The sequence below is a fragment of the Ricinus communis genome, chromosome 9 (assembly GCF_019578655.1).
Source record: "Ricinus communis isolate WT05 ecotype wild-type chromosome 9, ASM1957865v1, whole genome shotgun sequence".
Classification (NCBI taxonomy): Eukaryota; Viridiplantae; Streptophyta; class Magnoliopsida; order Malpighiales; family Euphorbiaceae; genus Ricinus; species Ricinus communis.
This window is the reverse complement of record NC_063264.1, coordinates 935,674-958,483: the sequence shown is the minus strand read 5'-3', so window position 1 is coordinate 958,483 and position 22,810 is coordinate 935,674. Positions and strand designations below refer to the sequence as shown.

General features: G+C 32.9%; 5 protein-coding genes across 6 annotated transcripts; all 5 read right to left on the bottom strand.

The window, feature by feature from the left end:
- Nucleotides 1-762: 762 nt before the first annotated feature.
- Nucleotides 763-2,182, bottom strand: LOC8258847 (cell wall / vacuolar inhibitor of fructosidase 1). Its single transcript, XM_015719179.3, has one exon. It carries the CDS (start codon nt 2,165-2,167, stop codon nt 1,391-1,393), a length of 777 nt encoding a protein of 258 aa, XP_015574665.2. The 5' UTR covers nt 2,168-2,182; the 3' UTR covers nt 763-1,390.
- Nucleotides 2,183-3,724: 1,542 nt separating this feature from the next.
- On the bottom strand, nt 3,725-4,559 carry LOC8258848 (cell wall / vacuolar inhibitor of fructosidase 1). The gene has a single exon (XM_002519212.4). It carries the CDS (start codon nt 4,376-4,378, stop codon nt 3,842-3,844), a length of 537 nt encoding a protein of 178 aa, XP_002519258.1. The 5' UTR covers nt 4,379-4,559; the 3' UTR covers nt 3,725-3,841.
- A 1,132-nt stretch (nt 4,560-5,691) lies between these two features.
- On the bottom strand, nt 5,692-9,138 carry LOC8258849 (nuclear poly(A) polymerase 3). Of its 2 annotated transcripts, XM_002519213.4 has the most exons (10): nt 8,623-9,133; nt 8,426-8,503; nt 8,201-8,308; nt 8,054-8,116; nt 7,818-7,979; nt 7,621-7,734; nt 7,440-7,502; nt 7,000-7,305; nt 6,665-6,829; nt 5,692-6,323 (listed from the first exon to the last, which is right to left on the bottom strand). In XM_002519213.4, exons 1-10 carry the CDS (start codon nt 8,653-8,655, stop codon nt 5,937-5,939), a joined length of 1,479 nt encoding a protein of 492 aa, XP_002519259.3. In that variant the 5' UTR covers nt 8,656-9,133; the 3' UTR covers nt 5,692-5,936. The 2 variants fall into 2 exon arrangements, with proteins under 2 accessions (XP_002519259.3, XP_048234969.1); XM_048379012.1 differs by having other exon boundaries at nt 8,054-8,308; nt 8,623-9,138.
- Nucleotides 9,139-17,564: 8,426 nt separating this feature from the next.
- On the bottom strand, nt 17,565-18,051 carry LOC107261256. The gene has a single exon (XM_015719214.3). It carries the CDS (start codon nt 17,945-17,947, stop codon nt 17,699-17,701), a length of 249 nt encoding a protein of 82 aa, XP_015574700.1. The 5' UTR covers nt 17,948-18,051; the 3' UTR covers nt 17,565-17,698.
- A 3,637-nt stretch (nt 18,052-21,688) lies between these two features.
- LOC112534844 lies at nt 21,689-22,802 on the bottom strand. Its single transcript, XM_048379439.1, has one exon. It carries the CDS (start codon nt 22,737-22,739, stop codon nt 22,110-22,112), a length of 630 nt encoding a protein of 209 aa, XP_048235396.1. The 5' UTR covers nt 22,740-22,802; the 3' UTR covers nt 21,689-22,109.
- Between the last annotated feature and the right edge of the window lie 8 nt (nt 22,803-22,810).

Here is a 22,810-nt window from a genome sequence, read left to right as displayed (position 1 = left end):
CTACGCACATGCACATATGCACTTCACTTATCCACTTAACTCCCTTGACTTTACTAAGACCGCTGCTCTTTTTCCTCGACTTATATCTGTTCCTGCAATACTACTCGTAACAATGCCCTCCTCTTTGAGAGCATCCCTGTCCTCGAGGATGAAGGCGGGAAATTGTTCTTGAAAGACAAGGAGATGTACACATGTAGCATCTTCAAGTGGTGACTTGAGGCCATTCCACCAAGACTTTCTGAACATGTTTAGAGCCTCTTTTGAATTGTTCTCGACTACTGAAACAGTATCCGGATCCACAGTAGGTTTCAGAATAGGATGAGTGACTGGATTATCACCCAATCTCTTCTTAAGCAGAGACACATTAATGACGTTAAGGGTAGAAGCATCTGCTGGCAATTTTGGTTTATATGCAACAGACCCAATTTTCTCCAGAATTGGAAAAGGATCATAATATCTAGCACTGACGTTTGCTGTTAGCTACTGACAACTGTTTGTGAGGTTGCAGTTTAACACCAACATTACGGCTATGCTAGAGGTAAGGTAATTGTCACATTCATATGGGATTCTTTAGGCCTTCTCTTTACTTGATGAAAAAATGCAAAATTGGAAAGATTTGCTTCTTGGTTAATCTTCTAAGAAACACTGTTGTCTGCTTTTAATCTTCTATCAAATATATTATCGACTGCACGTGCCATCTCGTTATGTCTATTTACTTCTTTCTTTCTTTATCTGTGCTCTAAAATTCTCAAAGAAAAAGAATTCCCGCGAGAGATAGCCACTGTCATCATGTTTATATACAAATTTTTGCTATATCTACAAACAGCAGAGTTGTGAGTTTAATCATAAATCTCCAGAATGCACTTTCCCATCCATGTTCTTGAGTTATTTTTCCTCCCCTTTTGAATTCGAGGTAGAAAGGCTGCTAGGAATTGACGGACCAACAAAGCTAGCCTGTCTTCAATGCCAAGTTGTCCTAGTATGCCAGTCATGTGCTTAATGTTTTGCTGCTGCTCAATAATAATAATAGAATATTACCCAGTTGTATATTTTGAAGATTCTAGGAAAAAGAAGGTCCACTGTTGGGGCCAAACTCCTAACTACCATCAATGACGCTTTTCATAAGATAGTGATGCACTGCAGGATTGGTGTCCTTAAAAAGGAAAAAGAAAAAAGAAAAAAGAACCTGAAAATTGAATCTAGTCCACAACAAAATACATGAGACAACAGAATATCCTTAATTCAAAGATTAAAGATGCTAATCCTATGGTTCAAACTGCTGCTCCAAGTACAGTATACCTTAGGCAGAAACAAGAAAGAAGAAGAAGAAGAAGAAGAAGTTTACACCTATATGTATAGTAAACTATAGAACTAAACTAAAGAAATAAAATCAACCCTTTTGCAATAAATTAAGAATGGCCACAGCAACATCACAAAGATTGCTAATAAGCCTATTCCTATCAGATAATGGAGATTGATTAGAGTCAGAGAAATTCTTTTCACAAGCATCAGCCTGTTTACCAGCATCAGATAATAAGTAGCTAGTGAATCCAAACCTCCCTCTCAATAAAGCATTGATAGCTTGAGGAAGATTGTACTTGACAACTGGAATGTACAATTCAGCACAATTAGCCAATGGCTTCTGCAACTGAGGATCAGCTCCTTGCTTGATTAGCTCTTGTATGTAGGTTAATGCATCAGTTGCATTAGACAGAACAAGATTAGCCATTGTAGAAGCTACACTTTTGACATCTGAAATAGGATTTTGAGGTGCTAGTGATTTAACACAGAGGTCATAAAAGGGTGTTTTCTTGCATATGTCCTCTATGAGATCAGAGGAATGTGACAGTGGGAGCGAGTTTGAAAGAAGAAGAATGAAGAAAAGAATGATGGGTGGTGGGGATGTGATTGAGAATTTCATTCTGGCAGAAAGTAGAGAAAATGGACAGACAAAAGGAGGAAGGTATTGTAAATTTTTATAATGAAGAAGCTTGAAATGTGGCATGAACTGAAATGTTGCTGTCCCTTTTAAAGCCAGATGTTGGGTGTTGCCTCTAATAATGTCTAAAAACTGTGGGTAGATTCTGTTAACAACCTTTGGTAGTTTGAACCTGCATTCACATTTGTACATCAGTTTCATGCTACATACTGCACAGTCAGGCCTCATTTATTAGGTTTCTTTTCTCCATGTTAATTTCCTCGTTTAAGAAAAATAAATAAATATTATTATGACACATTATATAATAAAAATTTCTTAAAATTTACGTTCTTTGGGGGACTGTTAGAAAATTATAGGAGAAATTTAGATTTAAAGAACTGATGACACTATCGATGAAGCAAAGGACATGGCAACCATCCATGGGGTGCTGCAGAAGATGCCAAAATAACAGAGGGTATGTGTCAAGAAATTGGAAGAAGAAGCCATAATATATTTATTTAGATTTGGAGAAGAGAATAAAATAAGAAAAAGGGAAATAGTTTAAATTTTAATTGTCGGGCTGTGCAAGAATTCAAAGGGAGAGGATGTCATTGGAGATCTAAATCTTGACCATGGCTGTGTTTGTGGTGTTAAGAATTTGTGGTCTATAATTCATCCTGCTTAAGGGCTGTTTGTCTGTTTCAGCTTTCTCTAATATTTCTTTTTTATATTCTCCTGGGAAAATTATGTTTGCTTTTTATATTTTCTTTACCTTTAGCTCGTGAACTTCTCGAACAATCCTATTGTCTCATGCTCCTTCTAACCGAATCCACGGAGACAGAAAGGGCTTCGCCAAAAGGAATAAATATAATTATTATAAACAATAAAATAAAATAACCCAAACGCTATCGTTTGAATATGACCTTCTAAACCAGTAGGATGTTGACACTTGTCGATCCAAGAACTGGAGACTGTATTTTGGCGTTTGAATTTTGACAGAACGCCAACGTTTTATTGAATGGTTTCGAGCCTGTTTTTAGTTGAGATTTGAAGTACTTATGAGTGATGGAAATTGGTGTAATTATCCATGGGAGGATTAATATGCAATATAAATAGATTCAGCCTAACAAGTTATTCATAGATAAACTCAATTATATGATAATATTTAATTTTATTCATTAATTATTGTATTTTTTTGTTGATTGATTTTATTATTACCATTAATAAAATATAATTAAAAACCAACTAATGAATGAAAATTGTCGCAGCATCACACAGTTTAAGGAAATTGTCATAAGTCAGGCCTCATCCTCGACAGTTAACCTTTAATGTGATGATAAGAATTTGTCCTGATCTTAAAAGTTTTAGTTAAAGAGAATAAATGAAATCCATATTCACATGGAACATGAAAAAGCAAACAAGTGATGCTTAGATTGCTTTCTTCTTCTTCTTTTCTTTTTTTTTTTCCTTCTTGATTAATTATATTTTTTAATTTTAAATTTTTAATTTCACTTTTCTGGGGATGAATATGTCTGAATTAAACTTAGCCTGATTGATTTTGCAATTATTTTTATGCTCGAATAACTTCAACATAATTTACCATTAAAATCAAATTTATAACTATACAAGATTTTTAATAGAAAAACAATGATGTATCAATGAGTTAAATATGATGATAAATGTATATTATGTTTATAACTATACCCAATGATAATAATTTAACTTGAATAAATTTCAGATTTGATTTCTAATTAGAAAAATGAAAAAGGAATGATATCAACTGATCAACTAGAATTCTCCAGTAAGTTCCAAAAAAAGAAAAAACTAGAATTCTCATATTTAACCAATACAAGTGCATAATTAGCAAAGACACCTTTATTAATTAGTTAGGATATCTTCTTAAATAATTTTCAAGAGAGAAGATTAAAGCAATAACCGGATAACGGCAGAAGCAACGGCAGAGGTATCATGAACCAATACATTCAATTTCTTCATGGGTGAGTTTCCATGGAAACCACCTTCACATGAATTGGCCTCAACGGCAGCATCATTAGCAGCATCTTGAGCAAATTTTGGCACACCCTTTTGCAAAGCTTCATAGGCTTCCGGTATATCCAGAGTTAAAATTGCATCATATCCATGGGCACAAGAAGTCAACTGTTTCTTTAGCCTTGGACTCTTGTGATATTGGTGGCGGATGAAGTTCAGTGATGCTGTTGCTCTAGCCTTGATTATATCTACCATTATGAGTGCTAGCCCAGTTGTGTCTGCTTTAGCGCTTCTTGGGTCTGAGTTAAGAGAAGTGACGCAAAGATTGTAGTTCGGTGTCTGCTTACAAATATTGGAGATCAAACTTGCATCAGATTGGACAAAACTGGATTGGGTTAGTAGTAAAAATATTATGAAGATCGGTGCATGAGCAAGAAAAATGGAAGTTTTGGACATAACAGTATTGTGCATCTCTTCTCTTAGGAATTGTATAAACAAGTGTACAAGTAGAGAGGATTAGTGTTTTGGCTGTGGTGATTGTTCCATCATATGCTAAACTGGTAGGCCTTTTATAAGTGAGTTTGGTTATGGTTATCTAAGGTGGGCAATCTGAATAGACCTTTCAGTCGCATAGAGTGACTGCAACTAGAACATTGCAGAGTTAGGAATGGGTAAAGACCATACTCAATTATTCATTATATAAATCCAAATCATGATAGAATTGCACAATGGAGATTCTATATTTTAAAACTTATCCAATATTGATAAAAAGAGATGAAAAAGGTAAGTTATCTTAAGAACCCTGTTGGACAAAAGCAATCATTTTAGTGCTGTATGATCACAGCGTATAGTTATGCTTAATTATTTTAGCAAATAATACAAAAAAGAAAAGGTAAGATCAAAATTTGGGGTCTACCAACAACACAATAATTTGCAAGGAAAAGACTAGAGAGCCATATTTATATAATTTTGATTAATTGGTTCTGAAAGTGGTTCCAATAGAGATGATTCCAGCACCCAAATGAGCTAAACGCAATAGATATAGTGTCATATTTTAAATCAGGCAAAAGTGAAATTATGAATATTCTGAGGAAAAACTGGGGGCAAGGATATAGCAGGAAAGGAAAGAGTTGGAGACATTGAACATTCATCTTAATTGCAGGAAAGAGAAGGGACAACAGAATTATGCACTTGTTCTAAAGGTATTGGATGATTGTAATTGGGTTTTATCTTCATTGCACTTTCATGATGAAAGTCAGCATCATTTGCGCAGCAACTCAGCCCATCCCTCCACGGCTCCACCTGTGTTACTGTTTTTTCTTCTTCTTTTACTTTTTTTTTTTATGGGTCAAAAGGGATTTTTATTTACTGAAAGTATATATATACGTATTCTTCTTTACACCCAAATCAAACGTACGAAATGCACGAACAGTTAAATTTCTTTATCTAGCAAAGGATGCGTATTCACATGATTTACGTCAAAAGTCAGTTTCTTTTCTGGAAGGATAGTTCGTTTTAGCCAATTAAGAGAGGACACTGCTTCTGTGTGCCAAAATTTTTTTTTTCTTTTTTGGTGGAAGTATGCCTAAATGCAATCACGTGAGTTGCGCAACAATCATCAGGCCAGCTCAAACTCAATTATTGGAGCCTATAAACATCACAAATTAAAAGTGGGTGAACAAATTGTAAACTGAGGCCTACAGTAACCGAATTTTTAATTGGGCCTGACGTTTTTTTATAACTCAAATTTTCACTTATGCACACATATTTAAAGGACAAAAAGATTGGGAATGCATAAAATCTAATATGGACATTAAATTTACAAAAGTGGATTCTGTTAGTTGTCCTGACTTTTTACTGGTTTGGCGTCATATCAAAAAGGCATCTCATCTTATCCACAGTTGTCGTGAATTCTATAATCGCCATCGCAAACTGTGCAGCCAAGAAACTCAAAAGTTTCAATGGCAGAACAGCAAAAACAAAAATATTAGCCGTTAGCACCAGAACAGAGAAAACAGTTTTCAAAAATTTAACCCCCACAACTCGGGCACTCGGTGTCTCCATTAGTTGCCAAATACCCTACAAAGTAGCCTGGCAGATGTTGTGAGTATGCTGGGGTCCTTTGCTCTTTGTCAACAACCTTCCAATATGCTTTCATTTTCTTACCATTTCCACTATTGAACTGAGCATTCTTAGGCAGTTCAGCAGCTTTCACGATTGATAATTCCAACTTTCTACGAGTTCCATGGTATCCGCTATATATATTCCTCAAGAAATCCTCCTCAACAGATTCTAAATCAATATAATTACTCCTACTTGGGTTTAAACCCCAGTAGAATACAACATTTGGCTCTGATACATCTCTGTCAGCATATTCCACGGGACTGGGGTCACATTGGCCCTGCAATCCTTCAAGCTGCAGCAAATGAAATCTAAAAATATTAATACACAGAAGAAATCAAATGTCAAGAACCATGGATAATAACTGTCAGTTCAACTCAATTTATCCCTAGAACTATTAAGATGCAATGTACAGCCAACAGAAAGAAGTTGCTCGAATTTGATGAGATATGCTTAGATAACAGAGAAGAAACTAGTAGACTGAACATTTTAGAATTGTAAATCTTGCAATTCTTATCATCCAAGAAGCCAGGTTATTCTTAGAACTCCTGAAACATTGAAATTGGGCATATTTAAGCTGTCTTCTAACAGTTTGAAGGAAAAAAACTATTCTATGAAAATAACAAAATCATTTACCTTAAGAAGTAGAGCACGGAAGCGTGACTTCACCCAACCCACCCAGTCTCCTACCTCATCTTGATCAGGAGCTGATAGGTAGATCTTGACAAATCGGGTATACTTCTTTGAATAAGGAAAAGGCTCAAAAATCCCATTCCAGTCAAAATCTGGCTTTAAAAGATCCTGCAATGCCAGGAAAAAAGTTTTTAAATCCATTATGTACAAGAATATTTAATTAAGAACTGCCTAACAAATCCACAGTGGTATTACAGGCTGTAAAAGAGGGCAGTTAAAATGGCCAGTATATTATATAGTTAAACCACAATTATATTCACTTTATCAACCAAATTTACCTTAGTCAAGGAATGCCCTCTGAGAAACTCTGTTCTGATCCTGTAGTATGTGCTTTTAGTGATATTGGAATGACAATACTCATGTGGACTACATGGCAAACGAATGGGCATGAAAGAACGTGTCTCAATAAAATCTTCAGCTGGTGATGACATTCCATCTTGCAACATTACAGGTGTAGGCCAAGGCCAGGTGGCATACGTAGTAAAGAAGTTTGATATTAGAGCACTGACACTGGCATTTGGATATTTTTGACAAACAACAGCTGATAGAATTGCCAAATGAACTCCTCCCAGAAAACCATTGAGCTGCAAACAAGTGCAAATTTACATACATTTACAATTTTGACAGCAAAGCTTAATTTATTGTCAAATAGTCCAACTGGGGAGAGAGTATAAAACAAATGAGGATTATGAAACTACCAAGAAGCACATCTACATACATTACCACACACTCCTCGCCTTCTTGCCCATAGTTTAATGCACCGCAACATTGACTGAAAATTCTGAAAGACATCAATTTACATGAGATATGCAAAAACTGAAACTAGCATTCGAGTTTGATTGAGCAAACAAAAATAAATAAATAAGCCCTTGCATCAAGAAATTTAAATCAACTTCTACCTCCAGGTTAGGAACAAACTGAAGAATCCGTTGATTTGCACGTACACCAGATAAGCTCTTCCAACTGGTTTCATCAATATTCATTAGGAAGAATGGATTAAGCATGTCCACATTCTGCAGTTCATATGATAAATAGCAATTAAGTTATCTATAGAATGATTAGCACCTAAAATCTCTTACAAGGTCTCCATACTCACATCAGGAACAGCTAATACTTTAAGCTGAGCATATGGAAGATCAATTGAGATGCCATCAAACTTAAACCGCATTAAAGGAACTTTTGCATCCTTCACGCAATGAATATCCGACACTTCTGGTCTATTTTTGAGCATGTTTCTCAAAACAATGAAAAAATCCTCCTGCTAAGTTAAAAGTACGATTAAGTACACAATCTAATCCAAATTATAGAAAGATGCAATGGAGAAAAACTTACAGCCAATGTAGCAAAGAAAGGACCAACACATATTGCATCAATATCAGACTCTGGACCATAAACCTTCATCAAGAGAACAAACATCAATTTAAATGCTGAGAATTCCATAACAAAGCAACCATGAGTTTTGTATGACAAAAGACTAACACCGAGGCCATAAGATCCATATGTCAATATTGTAGCATTGGTAGATGCAATCTGTAGTCTAGGGAGTCTACGTTGCCAAGCAACCTTTTTGGCCCATGCCACCACTATCTGATTAACATGAAGAATCAGTCACCTGAACAGAATACTAATTCTAGACAAAAAAATAAGGATTAAATTAACAATCTATTAATACAAAAAAAAAAAAGCATCTAGAGATTACATTACCTGCTTTAGATTTAAAATAACATTCTTCCTTTTCTCTTCTTCTCGAGGAGAAGGCACCAGTCCTTCATTAGCCATAAACTAATGCATTTAAGAGATACGTAAAAGAAAAAAGAAAGAAAAGAACAGTACAAGTCAATCACATTGTCGGATAAATTTAAAAATTAATAATTATCACGGTTATTATTGAATTTCTATACCTTAAGAAGCGAAAGGGATCGTTCCTCCTCCATATGAATAAAAAATAAGTAACTCAAACGCAGCGCAGCTGGTGGCGGTGGTAGATTGTAAGGAGACAGAACGTGACAGTGAAAACTAGGGTTTTATTACACGAAATGACGGGTTTAGAGGACGATGATCAACGAAAACGATGACGTCCTTGTGGTTTTGGTAAGCATTTGCTGCCATACAACAACTACACGACCTTATAATTAATTTTTATTTAACTGGTATTTGGATAATTACTAGAGAATGAGAAAGAAAAGAAAAGGAGAGAAACGAAGAAAGTGTTTGGGAATTTTTTAAGGTGCTTTGGTTGTTGGGCTCTGTTGTGATTAATGAAAATATTTACTAATAAAACGAAAAGAACTGGAAATGGAATATGGCAATCTGAGTTTGAGTCTGTTTTTGCTGTTTTTTTTAATTGCAAGCGTGTTAAAACTTACAAGGAGCTTTACAGGAGGGAATTGTAATGTGCGGTGGGGTTTTTGTAGAATTTGCACGTGACATAAGTTTGTTGGCACCTTTGTTCCTACTAATAGCTTGACACCACTTTTTCCATAAATATTAATAATTTTTTATTTTGTTTTTAGCTGATATGATGTATAAACATTTGTAATATTTATTAGATTAAATAAAAAAAAAGAATTTGATTCTTTATATTTAAAAAAATAATTAGATTTTTATTTTATATTTAAAAATAAAGAGTCTATTCAAACTTTTATTTTATAATATAATTTTTATAATAAAAAAATTGAAATATGTAAAGATATTTAGAATGTAAATAAGTCCAATCACCAAGCTTTTAATGTCAGACTAAACTTGTATAAAATTAATTAAGCTTAAATTTAAAAATTACTTTTTATTCTAGAATTCAAATTGAACTTATTTTAATTTTCATAAACTAGAGTTTGAACTCAATTTGTAATTAGCTCAATTTTCTATATAGATAAATTAAATCCAAGCTCGACTGAGATACAAGTTTGAAATCAAGCTTAAAGTCATCTCGACACTTTTAGACAACCAAACATAAATTAATAGAGATAAATAGAACTTTTAAGAAGCAAAAATTGATTTCAATTATATATTATGTAACTAACATTTATACTAATACCATGCTAAAAATTAGCTTATTAACAAGCTCACAAGCAAGTCAAGCAAGTTTTTAAGCTAATAAATAAGTTAATTTGTGAGCTAATTCGAAATCCTATTTCGAGCATAATAAATCGTGAGCTTATTAGTGACTCATTGGTGAGCTTACTAACAAGCCAACTACAAGCTTAAACGAGTCGAACGCTATGAAACTCAAGTCCGGCTTTTTTATTATACGAATGAAGCTCAAATTCGACTCATTTATCTTAACAACTGAACTCGCACGAGCTTGTATCGAGTCGAACTTTGAGTAACTTGCAAACAACTCGATTTATTTACAATCTGAGATACTTTAAGTATGAATTTTCTTTTTTCTTTATTCACAAGTGTAACGCCTGCATTTTCTCATCATCCATGTTATGTGCATTTACATTTAATCATTGGGCATATGATGGTATATCAATGATATTTTTATTTTATGAGAACAGATATATATTAATTATAAGTAGAGAATAAGAAGCATGATATTAGATTATTAATTTAGATAAGTTGATTAAGTACTTGGGTTATGTGTATTAAGCCTTAAGACTTAATTGAACCAATAGTTGAAGGTTGGGTAAATAGATTGGACTTAAAAGATACAATTAAAAGTTAGTACCTATATATGGTTAGTAAGAATTAATTTAGGGTGATAAAAATAGTTTAGTAGGTGGTGGCATTAAGAGAGGAATATTGGAATTGGAACCATGAGCAAGCTCATTTTACCTCTTCATTTCTCTAAAATTCGTACATGGCCAAAAACACAAAATTTGGAATAAGAGAGAGGAGTGGAATACCTAGAAAAACTTAAGATTAAGATAGGATTTTGCCAACTATTGAAGGAGCCAAGCTAAAGCTAAAGGATTTAAGCATATTAGCAACCCAAAAGCTGAAATTAGTAAGTTGTTACTTGAGTGTTATTAATTTGTCATTAGGGTTCTTGATTACAAATTGGAAAAACTTCATTTGATGCTCTCATTGATTAATTAAAGGTCTGATTATCATGAATTAGTAGAGTATTGAATGATTGCATAAAGATTAAGCTTGATTTAAGTTTAAGTATGTTAAGATAGAAAACTGTCAAAATTCCAGCAACCTTGATATTCTGTATTTTAGGCATAACATGGGTTATATAAGTCCAAATTAAGCTTAATTGGTATCTATGGAAATTTTAAAGAGTCCTCTATAACTTTTGTAGTTTTGTGATTTTACTATTTTTGTCGTTTTGGTTGCTTAAATTGAGCAAACAGATTGTTGCTCGGGTACAACTAGCTGTATGACCCTTGCTCAGTAATTTAAAAATAATTAAATCTATAGAAGTCGGAATTGAGTAATTCTTCTTGGAGATGAAACTAGACGCATAAATGGATATGTCTATTTAATATGAGATTTTTGTATTAAGCCAATTTTGCCCAGCAATAAATATACCTTGGTACTAAATTCTGTCTAGAAAACAGAAATGTTGGAGATTAGTTTTATGCAATTTATTGATGTTAATTTGAGTTAAATTGGTATTTAACTAGATGAAAAATGTTTATAGGATATTAAAACAGTAATTGAGAGTCTTAGAGGAAGAGTTAGACCTATGAATTAGAGAGGGGATGATCTTGTAATGCATTAGAACTCGCATTTACATGAATATTTGTAATATGCATGAAATGTGAATTGATGAATGTGTTGACAGTACTCAAAGGCACGGAAAGGAAGTTGTGGAGAAAGGAGGTTCTTATATGCTAAAGGAATAAGTATATTTTGAGTAAGTAAATAGTTAATATTTGCTATGTTCATATATTTAATCAAATGTTCGCGAAATGGTTGCGTTTGCTTAATATTGTTTATGTTTGAATGACTGAGATGGAAATGATTGGTGTTGAGTGGAACAATTGTTATTGCTGAAATATGATATAAGTGAAATGATTGAATTGTGATGTTAAGTGCATATGTGCATGTGAATGGTGGATTCCCCTGTGAAATATATATATATATATATATAAAGCCTTGGGAGGCTAAAGCCTAGAGAGGCTATAAAAGTGTGTAATGTGAGATGAGGCGGAGCGACTTACGTGTGTGATATGTGAGGATGAGGCGGAGCGGCACATTAAAGGGGATCCACAAGCCGTGAGAACTAACCATAATTGTTGAATTGTATTTCTTCTATGATGGTTGTAATGAATTGAGTAGAATGGTATGACTTTATACCTAAACTATGAATATCATGGAAAGTTATGTGATTGGGTGGAAATTGTATTAAGTGTATGTGATATAGATTATGTTGATTATTTATTTACTGGAAATGGAGGCTCACCCTCTCCAAAATTTTTCTTTTCAGGTTTGTAAATAGTAGTGCATCCGTTGGTTGTATGCGAAGTCTAGCTTTTAGCAGTTCTGTCAAGTTGAGCCAGTTTTGTGAAGTCTCCTCCTGATGCATTTTTGTATGCAGTTATGTGATATATATGGAAGTATGCCTTATAAGGCATAAGAAGATGTTTGTAATACTTGTTAAATGATGTTTAAGTATAATCATATGTTTATATGTTAATAACCTTGTGTCTGGATTCTTAACAATCTACATATTGACCTATCTACCTGTAGTATATATTCTACGACGCTTGTATGCTTCCTGGCTAATGTTTATTGGTTAGCATGTGATGGGGGTGTTACAACAAGTCCACAATTGTAATAACTGCAATATTTATTTATTTTATCAATAGAGAAAAAAAGCTGAGAATGCTAGTATTAAAAAGGGCTGCACATTATAGAAAATCTAATCTTTACATTTAGGGCAAGAGTAGTAATTAAAAATAAAAATATATTTATAGTCTATTGGTCTTAAGGTTGTAAAAGAGTCAAGCATCTAATGAGCTACTCAGAGTTTGTAGTATAAGCTCCTTCATAAATATTTAAGCTAGCTCGTTTACAAACTTATGAGCCTATTCATGAACTAATTTATCAATACAATTGTGTTTAAACTCGCAAAGAATATAAAACATATTTTATTATAATTATGTATATATATACATATTTATTAATTTTTGTTAACTATTGTGTAAAAATACTTTGATTAGATAAATTATATTATTAAATATATTAATAGAATTAAAAAAATCAAGTTGAATTTGATAAATAAATTATAAATAATATCTAACTTAAAATAAGCTCATCTAGATTCAAATTTGTCGTTATTGAACTTGAAGTCAATTCAACTCTGTATAAAATAATAACCAACTAAACTCAACTTATTAAAATTCAGTTAGGTTCGATTCATTTACGATACTAATTAATCTATACATAAAGAAAAATTACAAATGAGGTATCTTCATCATCTGCAACTACGCCAGTAACAAGCAACCTTGTATAATTGGATCATTCAACCATACCACCAAATCACTTGATATTTGATTTTGTAGTACAAATGAGAAAAGTATCGTACCAACTGGGTTTTTACTAATTCGCTTTCTATTCCAGTTAAACAATAATCTCCTATCACAGGTGGCATGAATTATTGCAAAATTGATAATGTTCTTCAGTCCCCACCACCATAAATGATTGACTTATTATCACCGTAGAATGGGCTTTCTGTAACACCCGGAATTTTTTTTTTATATATTTAATAGTGAGTTTTTATTTAAGTTAATTTTAGCTTTATTTTTATTCAAGTAAATTATTTGAGAAATGATTATATTTTGGTTATTCAAAATTTTCCCAAATGCATATTTATATAAGTAAAATTATATATTGGAAAATTATGGTAGAATTGTAAAGGATGTTTATAAAAGAATTTTGGGAAAATTGGTATTATAATTGATTAGTAGTATTAAATTTTAAGTTGGAAATTGATTATTTAATTTAATTGTGTGTTAGGACTAAATTGAAAATTTATTTTGGAATAAGAATTGAAAGTATAATGTTATTTTTATGGGGTTTTAATAGAAATTTGTGAGCTTGGTATTTTTGTAAATAAATATGTCGGTCAGGGGTATTTTTGTAATTGTGTATTTTCAATAATTCGGATTTGGCCCAAATTAAATAGTTAGGGGCTTAATTGAAAGGCTAAAAAGAAGTTTGGGGGTCAAATTGGAATTCTGCAGGATGAAATTGTAAGTAATTAAGAAAGTTGAGGGACCAAGTTATAATAAGGAAAAGTTTGGGGGCTTAATGTCGATATTGAAAGGAAAGAGATCGGGGAAGAAGAAAGGAGGAGAGAGAGAGAGAGGAGAGAGTGAGGGGGTGCAGGCGTCGGTGGCGTCGGGCGTGGGCGACGGAGGCGGCGCTTGTTGGCGCAGCAGCAATGGCAGCGAGGGGGCGGATTCGCGGCGGCTTTTGAAGGCCGTTCCGGCCGATCTTGGTGGCGATCGGCTCCCCTTGGAGAGAGCTTCCTTTTGGCGGTAGCGGCGTCGGTTTTGGTGGCCGGAGGAGAGAGTTCCGGCGAAGTGGAGTGGCAGCCGTTTTTTTTGGGCTTTTCCGGCGAGCTCCGGCGGAGGATGGATGATCGGAGGACGTATCCCGACTCTCCTCATCTCAAGCTTCGCGATGGCACCGGTTTAGTGGCGATCGGATTTCGTTTGCAAATCGACGGTCGAGATCGTCCGCAAATCTCTCCGGACGATCGGGTGTCAGATCGGAAAATCGGAAGCAAGGATCGTCATCAGCGCGTCGTTGTGAGTCTGATGCTGTGTTCGGATCGTCGATCGGACTCCAGCGGCTGGAGGCGTGTCGACCGAGCGACCGAGCGTCTCGGTAATTATCTTTGGCCCGTTAATTTTAGAAATTCTTGGTTTAATTGGGTCTATTTGATTATATTGAGTATTTGATGATTTTTGTGAGTCAAAAATATTTGTCTGTCAGTTTGCTTGCTATAGTCGTATTTTGTGCTGTGTGGCGGAGTCGGGAAATAGTGAAGTTTGGGGACCCGACTCCTATTGTTTGAATCGTTAAGTATTTGAAGTGTTCTTCTGGCAGGTCCTGGACCCGTTTTTACGGGGGGTAATGTTCGTGTTGTAGGGAGGTTCACGGATTTTCGGTAGAATTCTCCGAGTCGAGATTCTTAGACAGTCGATCTGCGGAGTCTAGACCTAGGATTAATGATCGATTGTTTCAGCGTTTTGATAAATTGTTTTCCGTGACTAGATTGTCAGTTCGTTCGGCTCGCTCCTACCGAGGCACCGGAGCAGAGCTAGGAGGTCGCCAATCCTGTGAGTTAAAGTCATTTAATCATTGCACTATTGCTAAGTCTGATTTAATATGCTATTTTGAAAGTTTATGCATAATATGGTTATTAGTATCGCAACGTAAATGATTTCACTGGACTATTAATTATTGAAAATAATATAAATATTATTATTAGTAACGTTATAATAATACAGATATTATTATTCTGTCGACACGAATTGCACGTTGCCTTATCCTAAACTTTTAATCTTTATTTTGATATGTGTTGAATGATTTCATTAGACAATGATATTTATTAAATGTGGTGATTGCGATTTGGGAAATGTGGCTTGTAGAACATGCCGCCTGATGGGTTACATCAGGACCGCGTGCGCACCGGTAATGATCATGGACATGTAATAAGATTTTCATGGGTTTGCCCTAGTCGAGCATGGCTCTCTGGGCTGATTTGTGTAAATTGCCGGAGGTAAGGTCCCTGGTCGAGCATTGCTCTCGGGGCGCCAGTCTTATTGGATTAAGAGAGCCGAATGGCTACTAGATTTCTTATTTGGATACTTAAGTGACCAGACTGGAGGTAAGGTCCCTGGTCGAGCATTGCTCTCGGGGCGCCAGTCTTATTGGATTAAGAGAGCCGAATGGCTACTAGATTTTGGGGTTTAGGGTTCTACCGAGCCACTCATCCCGTAAAAGTAAAAATATATTTTTATTTATTCATTTATTTATTTATTATGGTATGATTATAATATGGATTGTATTTACGTGCATGGTTGATATTTTGATTCGAATGATTAATATTTTATGTGAAGGAAATAGTAGGGTATGATTATAGTATGATTTGAATAATCTATGTTTTCTGAGAAGAAGCAATAGTCCCTAGATTATTTGATTTTAACTCACTCTCGAGACTGACAGTCTCATTTTTACTGTTTTTCAGATTCGTGACTGTTAGTTCTCCTGCGACTCTTATTCAGTAACCCGACTCCTTCATCATCGGGTGATGTATTTGATTTGGTATGTAAATTGGTAAATCTTAGATTCTCCGCAGTAGCAAATAGTAGATGTATCAGTTGTAAATTTTCTGAGCTTCGGGTCTCGCCTAGTTTTTCTGGTAGACCGAAGTAATTTTGTAAAGTGTAATTATTAAGATAATTTTTGGTTTTAATAATATTAATTTGAGATGAGATTTGTTTAAATTAGTGAGTGTCAGGCTTACTACGGGTTTCGGTGGCCTTAAGCCTACCCATTCCCTAGTGCCGGTCACGAGCCCACGAGTGGGGTCGTGACACTTTCACTGGTTTATCCCTCGCTAAATACCCAATAGGCAAATATTTAATGATGAATGAAAATAAAACCTGTAAATTTTTATCTCTATTTGTCCCCATTTATATACTAAATTAATAAATAATTAAAATATATTTATTAATTTTAAATAATAAAACATATATCAATTATTTAATATTAAAATATAAAATACTTTTATATCACTTTTTTTTATTAATTATGATATACAGATTAGTGAACAAGAGCATTTAATAAAATTTAACTCCATTTTAGAGTTATAGGTTGAATTATTATTATCATTATTATCACTAGTTGTTACCCTTGTGGAGAGCAATATGACGAGCTTCATATATAAACTTGTTATCGAAAGCATTAGGAAATAGATCTCAGTATGCCGATTTCTTTTAACCATTAAATTATATTACTACTTAAAGCAAAAGGAGAGGTAGCAGCTCAGTCCTTAAAAGGGATATAATATGCCAATTTTATTAGTATAAATTTATAGTCTTATTTGATAAATTGGGGAATCATAGACATGTTCCTAGAAAGACCGAATCACATGAAAAATATTTATTTTATGGTTTATATTTTAATAGTATATGTGAATTTCCATATTTTTCCTAAACAATGAGAATTATATTTTATTTTGTAGTGATTTAGTCTAACCCCATCACCACCATCAATCGAACACAATGACAACACATGAATTCTTGTGCACTATTTTGGCAAATTGCCGCACTTTCTTCCCCTATTGGCCATTTCCCTCCTCTCTGATTCCCATTCTCTGTGTGTAAATCCCAGTAGGCACATGGCTGTTATCACAAACTTCACCTGCTAGTCAACCAAGTATTTCCATAGAAAACAATCAATGCAGTACCTCAGCCCCTGGATGCTTTTCTTCTGAGACGCACCCTGCCCTTTTCCTGGGACAAGCTATAGAATTTTAGATTCTTCCTATTCAATCACTGGTGTTTGCTTGCGAATCCCTTCAATTTTCTCCAGCTTTCCCTCCTCAATATTTGAAATCATCAATTGAATACATAAACATGGCATGCCATTGCCATTCTTAAACATTTCTAACCATAATCGAACGATCTTGCAAGTAAAGACGGCATCATTAAGCCTCCAGGCCATCCACAATCCGTATGCAGAACAAGAATCCAAATAGCAAAAATAGTTGCACATTAGAGATGAAAAATTGCCACTCTCTTAAATTAGAACCTTTCCCCAACAACTTATAATGCGAACCTGGAGGAGCTGTCGAGCTAAAACCCCGTTAGGAGCCCAATTTATAATTTTTGTTTAATTTCAAAAAAAGAAAAATGAAAATTCATCAAAAAAATACACACGAATCTGTAAATGATTCTCATATTCAAAAGAGTAAGCTGTTTCTCCAGTCATGTGAAGCATAGCAAGCAGATAAAGATGTATAATATTTACAAACAAAAAAAAAAAGGTAAAAAGAAAAACGAGAGATCAAAGAGTACAGCCACAAAACAAAAAGAAGTAACAGAGCATAGCGACTACAGCAACAGACTCCAACACAGTAACAAAAGTCCATACCACGTCATCGATTAAGAAATCAAACCAATTTAAGCTCTGTAAACTATTCCACCCAGCCGTCAGATACGAAAAATCGAACTCTGGCCACCTGAAAATTGATGCTGGTAAAGAAAATCCGAAATCCGGCCACCGGAAAGCTGACGAGTACCACCTCGGGCACATGTCTCCGACTTGCTGCTCAGGAGATTGTTAGTTTTGTAATTGTCCAAGAAATTATGTGATAGGATTTTGGAATTATTATTAATACACTTAAATAATTAACAAGTTGGATATGTTTTTCCTTGGGTACGGAATATGTGTTTACATGATATGTTAGCCCACGTGTTGTAGTGTCAAGAGGGTGACGTTTTTGCCACTGAAAAATCAATCAATTTACCTACCACGGTAACTCGTATGGTTAAATTACAAGCATAAGCAAAACTCAAAGGGCTGTAAAAGTGATTTCCTTTATAAAACAACTTATATAATAGAATTAAATACTATTTATTCCCTAGTTTAGTCTAATATAAGTGGATTTCTACATTTTTTATTATAACTTAAAAAAATTAATAAAATTAATTACTATCTCCTTTCGTATTAGTCGTTAAATTAAATTTATAATTTAATCTTTAAATTTATTATCAAGTATCACACTCATCTAATATTAATTTTATTATTAAATTAAGATAAGATTTTATTTTTAGCACAAATTAGTTCTACTCTAATTAAATAATAAAATTAATATTTTTTACTTATTCTATTTTTTTATTTTTAATATAATTTAATTCAAACAAATTTAAACATGTTAAAACTACTTATATTTACTTATTATTATTAAATTACTATATAACTTAATTTTAGATATTAATATAAAATAAACAATTCTAATTAAAAAATATCATTCTATTATTATTTTTATTATATTTTATAGTTAAACTATATAAAAAGTAATAAATTAAATCGAACAACAATGTCTTAATTTAATGAAATAATATAAATACTAAGTTAACAAATTTACAGTCAATAAAAAAAGATTATGACAACCTTGTATGGTAGCATATACTAAAAATAATAACTTTTAACTATTTATTTTATTTAAAATTTAAAATTAAATTAATTTTGATGATATTAAATAATAAACAAATAAAAATATTAAATTTATATTTTAACTATATACTAAAATTAATTCGTACTAGAAATAAAATTTTATTCTAATTTAATAATAAATTAATACTTGATAATAAATTTAATATTTAATTACTAGATTAATCATTCGATTAATACAGAATAAAATAATAATTAATTTTATTAAAACTCAATAAAATTTTAAGGGAATAAGAGAACACAGACCAAATTTAAAAAAAAAAAAAAATTAATCCTATATAATATTGTTGGTACCGGTTTCTTTTTCTGAAACTGAAAATCTTATGATATATTAAACGTGTGTTCCACGAAGCATATTTTTGAAAATTGACTTAATAATTAATGAAAATTGTGATAAGTGTTAGTTTCTTCTAATTTATCTGCCTTCAACGTTGAGGATTTAAATACTACAACTCTAACAGCCCCATCGTTTTCAAGTAGTCTGGAGTTTTCATGAGGGTTGGAATTATATTCAGTTAAAAACAAAACAAAGAAAAGGAGAAACAGTGGCCAGAGATGACGACTTTTAAATATAATATATTCTATATAATGGAACAGTCCTGCAATTACAAACCAATACTACCTCCAACTTTACACCATGAAGGATACATTTTTTGGCATATTGTAAGCTGTCCTCATTACTGGAATCTAAAATTGAATTTCTCAGCTATAAAATCTGTAGTATATATGTAAAAATTGAAGCGGTGAGCATCGGCTCTGCATCAGTTGTTTTTGTAGCAGATAGGCCAGATTGGCCTTCCATATGCTTTCTTCGACGATGACGGCTCTCGTTCATATGCCGCTCGCAATGACTGTGTCTCTTGAGCACCGTCATTTCTTCCCATCTGTCTTGTGACAATGCCTGGCTATGGATTGAGAAACCCATTTGAAGGGTACCCAAATTCGGTATCTAAATATCCATTTATTTAATAGTATACCCGGTATAAACGTTACTGATTATTTTATTCCCATCAGATTTGAGCGTTAGATCTTTCATAAGAAAAAAAAAAAATCATCGTGTTTAAAATCAAAAAAGAAAATAAATTCTGCAAGACAATATTCCTTAGGATATGAGATTCTTACGATTTTGGTTAGAACAGTCATACATGCCAGCATAAAATTAATATCTTTGTATCAAGTTTTCAATAAACTAATGGTACGCGTGATATGAAAATATATTGATAAATTTGAATAAATCCTTTTGCGAACGACAACTTTTAAAATCAGATTATTTTTTTTTATATTTTTAATATTTATTTTCACATTTAATTAAATTGAAAAAAGTAAAAAGTATCTTTTAAAATTACCATTTATTTTAATTTTGATATAGATAAAGAAATCTTAAGAACACCCGTGGAAGTAATTATTTTTGAGTTGTATTTTTCTTTATTATCTCTTTTTAAAAGAAATTCTTTGTTATCTCTTGAATTGAACACAAAGTGATAAAATTATTTTTATTTTATTTTATAAGTTTTTTATATTTTTTATTAATTATCTTAATATTTTTAATTCATAAAGTGATAAAATAGGAAATTTAGAGAAAAAGTAGGATAAAAGTTTGGAAGAATTTATAGAAAATTATTTTGTATTCTAGTCTTTTAAGAAAAGAATTAATTAAAGAATATTTGAGTTATTTTTAAATTCATTTCTAATTTAATTGTAGCCCTAACAAAAATGGTTGTGAAAAAAGAGGTAGCATTTTAAAAAAAAATTAGTATTAGTATCCAATTTATTAACATTTTTAACTTATAATTATATAGTGTTGATATGACATTAATTATGTTCATTAAATAATCTTTATTAGTAATGTATTGTTTAACTAATAATTTAATTTTTTTTATTGATCTATTTTAATAAAATCAATACTACTCCATCAAGCACCGCAATTGTTAATGGTTTATTCACATAATATTACTATACTAGAATATAAAAATATATTATAGGACTCTTTTATTAGCAAATTAAATATCACTTATAGGCATAAAAGAAAAAAAAATATAAATTATTCAAAGAACTATTATAATACCCAATGCAACATATCAATATTATTAATTTATAATTATATATAGCTAATATGATATAAATCATATTTATTAAATAATCTTAACTAGTAATTAGTATTGATGATAAAGTATTTTATACTAAGGCACATTTGAACCGGTTATAGTTCATCGCAATTACGATTCGGTTCAGCATATTAAAATCAAGCAGGATTCGGCTCCTCCTAATCGAGTCTTAATAGGACTCAAATTGTACAATTATCACTTATCACAGACTAATGTTTTCTATATAAAGAAGACAAAACATGTATAAAATCAATGATATATACAAGCTAGCGAATTTACATTCTTACGGACCGTCATCTAACATGATTGCTAGAGTGAGTATTGTCCAATATTTTCTCTAACCGCCCTTTTGTTTTACATGAAGATTGTGAAGTCCAACGGAATCATATCAATCCAAGTATGATAATAACTACATTGTTATATATTAAAATTTAAGTTTTAACCTTTATTTTTAATTTTAGTTAATTAAATATCATTTTACTATTAAAATAAAATATTAATAAATATATATATATATTGTATTATTATGTTTAGTAATATGAAAAATATTTTATAAAATTTAATTTTTATTTTTATAATATTAAAATATAAGAAATGGAGATATTATATTTATAATTTTTGAATATTGTATTAATATTTTAAAAAAGTCAATTTATTATATATTTTAAAATATTACTAATAATATTAATATTAAAAAATTAGTCCGATGTTCCCTTTTCCCTGAACCAGCAACTTCATTCCATTCCCAAGTTTGACACTGCTCTTGAAGGAGATATCCATGCTACTAAACCATCATTTATCGCCACTCATATGATTGCTGCAGCCACTATCAAGGAACCATCCGGCTTCATTCTTTACTTCAGCAGTTTGATTGGCTCCCACAGCACTGAGAACTTCTTCCTCTGCATCATTTGCTGCCATGAGAAGCATCTCATCATGTCCAGAGACATGATTGTCAACATAATGAGTTTGTGCTGCCCAATCTGGGCACTCATTTTTGTAGTGACCAAGTTTGTGACAATTATAGCATCAACCATCTCTTTATTCAAATTTTTGCCCCTGCCTCGTCCTCTTCTTGAAGAGTAATTTCGTCCTCTCCCTCTTCCTCTTCCAGCATCAAAGCCAACTTTGAGCGCCTAATTTTCAGTAACAACCCTCCTAGTGAACTTCTGTTCATGGACCAACAGGGAGCTCTGCAGTTGGTCTACAGACAGCATGTCTATGTCTTTCGACTCTTCAATGGAGCAGACGACATAATTGAATCTTTCAGTAAGAGTTCTGAGGATCTTCTCTACTATCTTTACATCATTGATCTCTTCACCACAGTTACGCATGGCATTTGAAACAACTATGACTCTTCCAAAATAATCATTCACCGACTCCCCTTCCTTCATCTCCAAGACCTCAAATTCCCTCCTTAGTGCTTGCAGTTGAGCACGTTTGACCCTCGCACTTCCCTGGAATTTGAGCTTCATGGAGTCCCACAATTCCTTAGCACTTGCCTTCTGGGAAATGGTCTTTAAAATGGTCTTGTCGATACTACTCAGCAAGTAGTTCATCGCCTTGAAATCTTTCAGCCTCAGCTCTGTCAGAGTCTTCTCCTGCTCTGCAGTTAACTTCTCTCCAGCGTCAGGCTCCTTGAATCCATTCTCGACAATGATCCAATACTCCTTGGACTGCATCAGATTCTCCATTAGAAGACTCCAATGATCGTAGTCTCCATTGTACTGCGGAATGCACGCCTTGGCAAATCCAAACTCAGCCATTCTCACTCAGTGTTTCCAACCCCAAGTTCACACAATTTGATCGAAAGTTTTGCTCTTTGGCTCTGATACCA

Bases quoted from the DNA above. Each gene is read 5' to 3' on its own strand.
- LOC8258847 (XM_015719179.3), bottom strand. From the start codon at position 2,167: ATGAGGCCTGACTGTGCAGTATGTAGCATGAAACTGATGTACAAATGT.
- LOC8258848 (XM_002519212.4), bottom strand. From the start codon at position 4,378: ATGCACAATACTGTTATGTCCAAAACTTCCATTTTTCTTGCTCATGCA.
- LOC8258849 (XM_048379012.1), bottom strand. From the start codon at position 8,655: ATGGAGGAGGAACGATCCCTTTCGCTTCTTAAG. The intron at 8,504-8,622 runs GTATAGAAATTC...TAAATGCATTAG, and splicing joins GATCCCTTTCGCTTCTTAAG to TTTATGGCTAATGAAGGACT. The intron at 7,980-8,053 runs GTAAGTTTTTCT...TTAACTTAGCAG, and splicing joins CTTTCTTTGCTACATTGGCT to GAGGATTTTTTCATTGTTTT.
- LOC107261256 (XM_015719214.3), bottom strand. From the start codon at position 17,947: ATGTGCCCGAGGTGGTACTCGTCAGCTTTCCGGTGGCCGGATTTCGGA.
- LOC112534844 (XM_048379439.1), bottom strand. From the start codon at position 22,739: ATGGCTGAGTTTGGATTTGCCAAGGCGTGCATTCCGCAGTACAATGGA.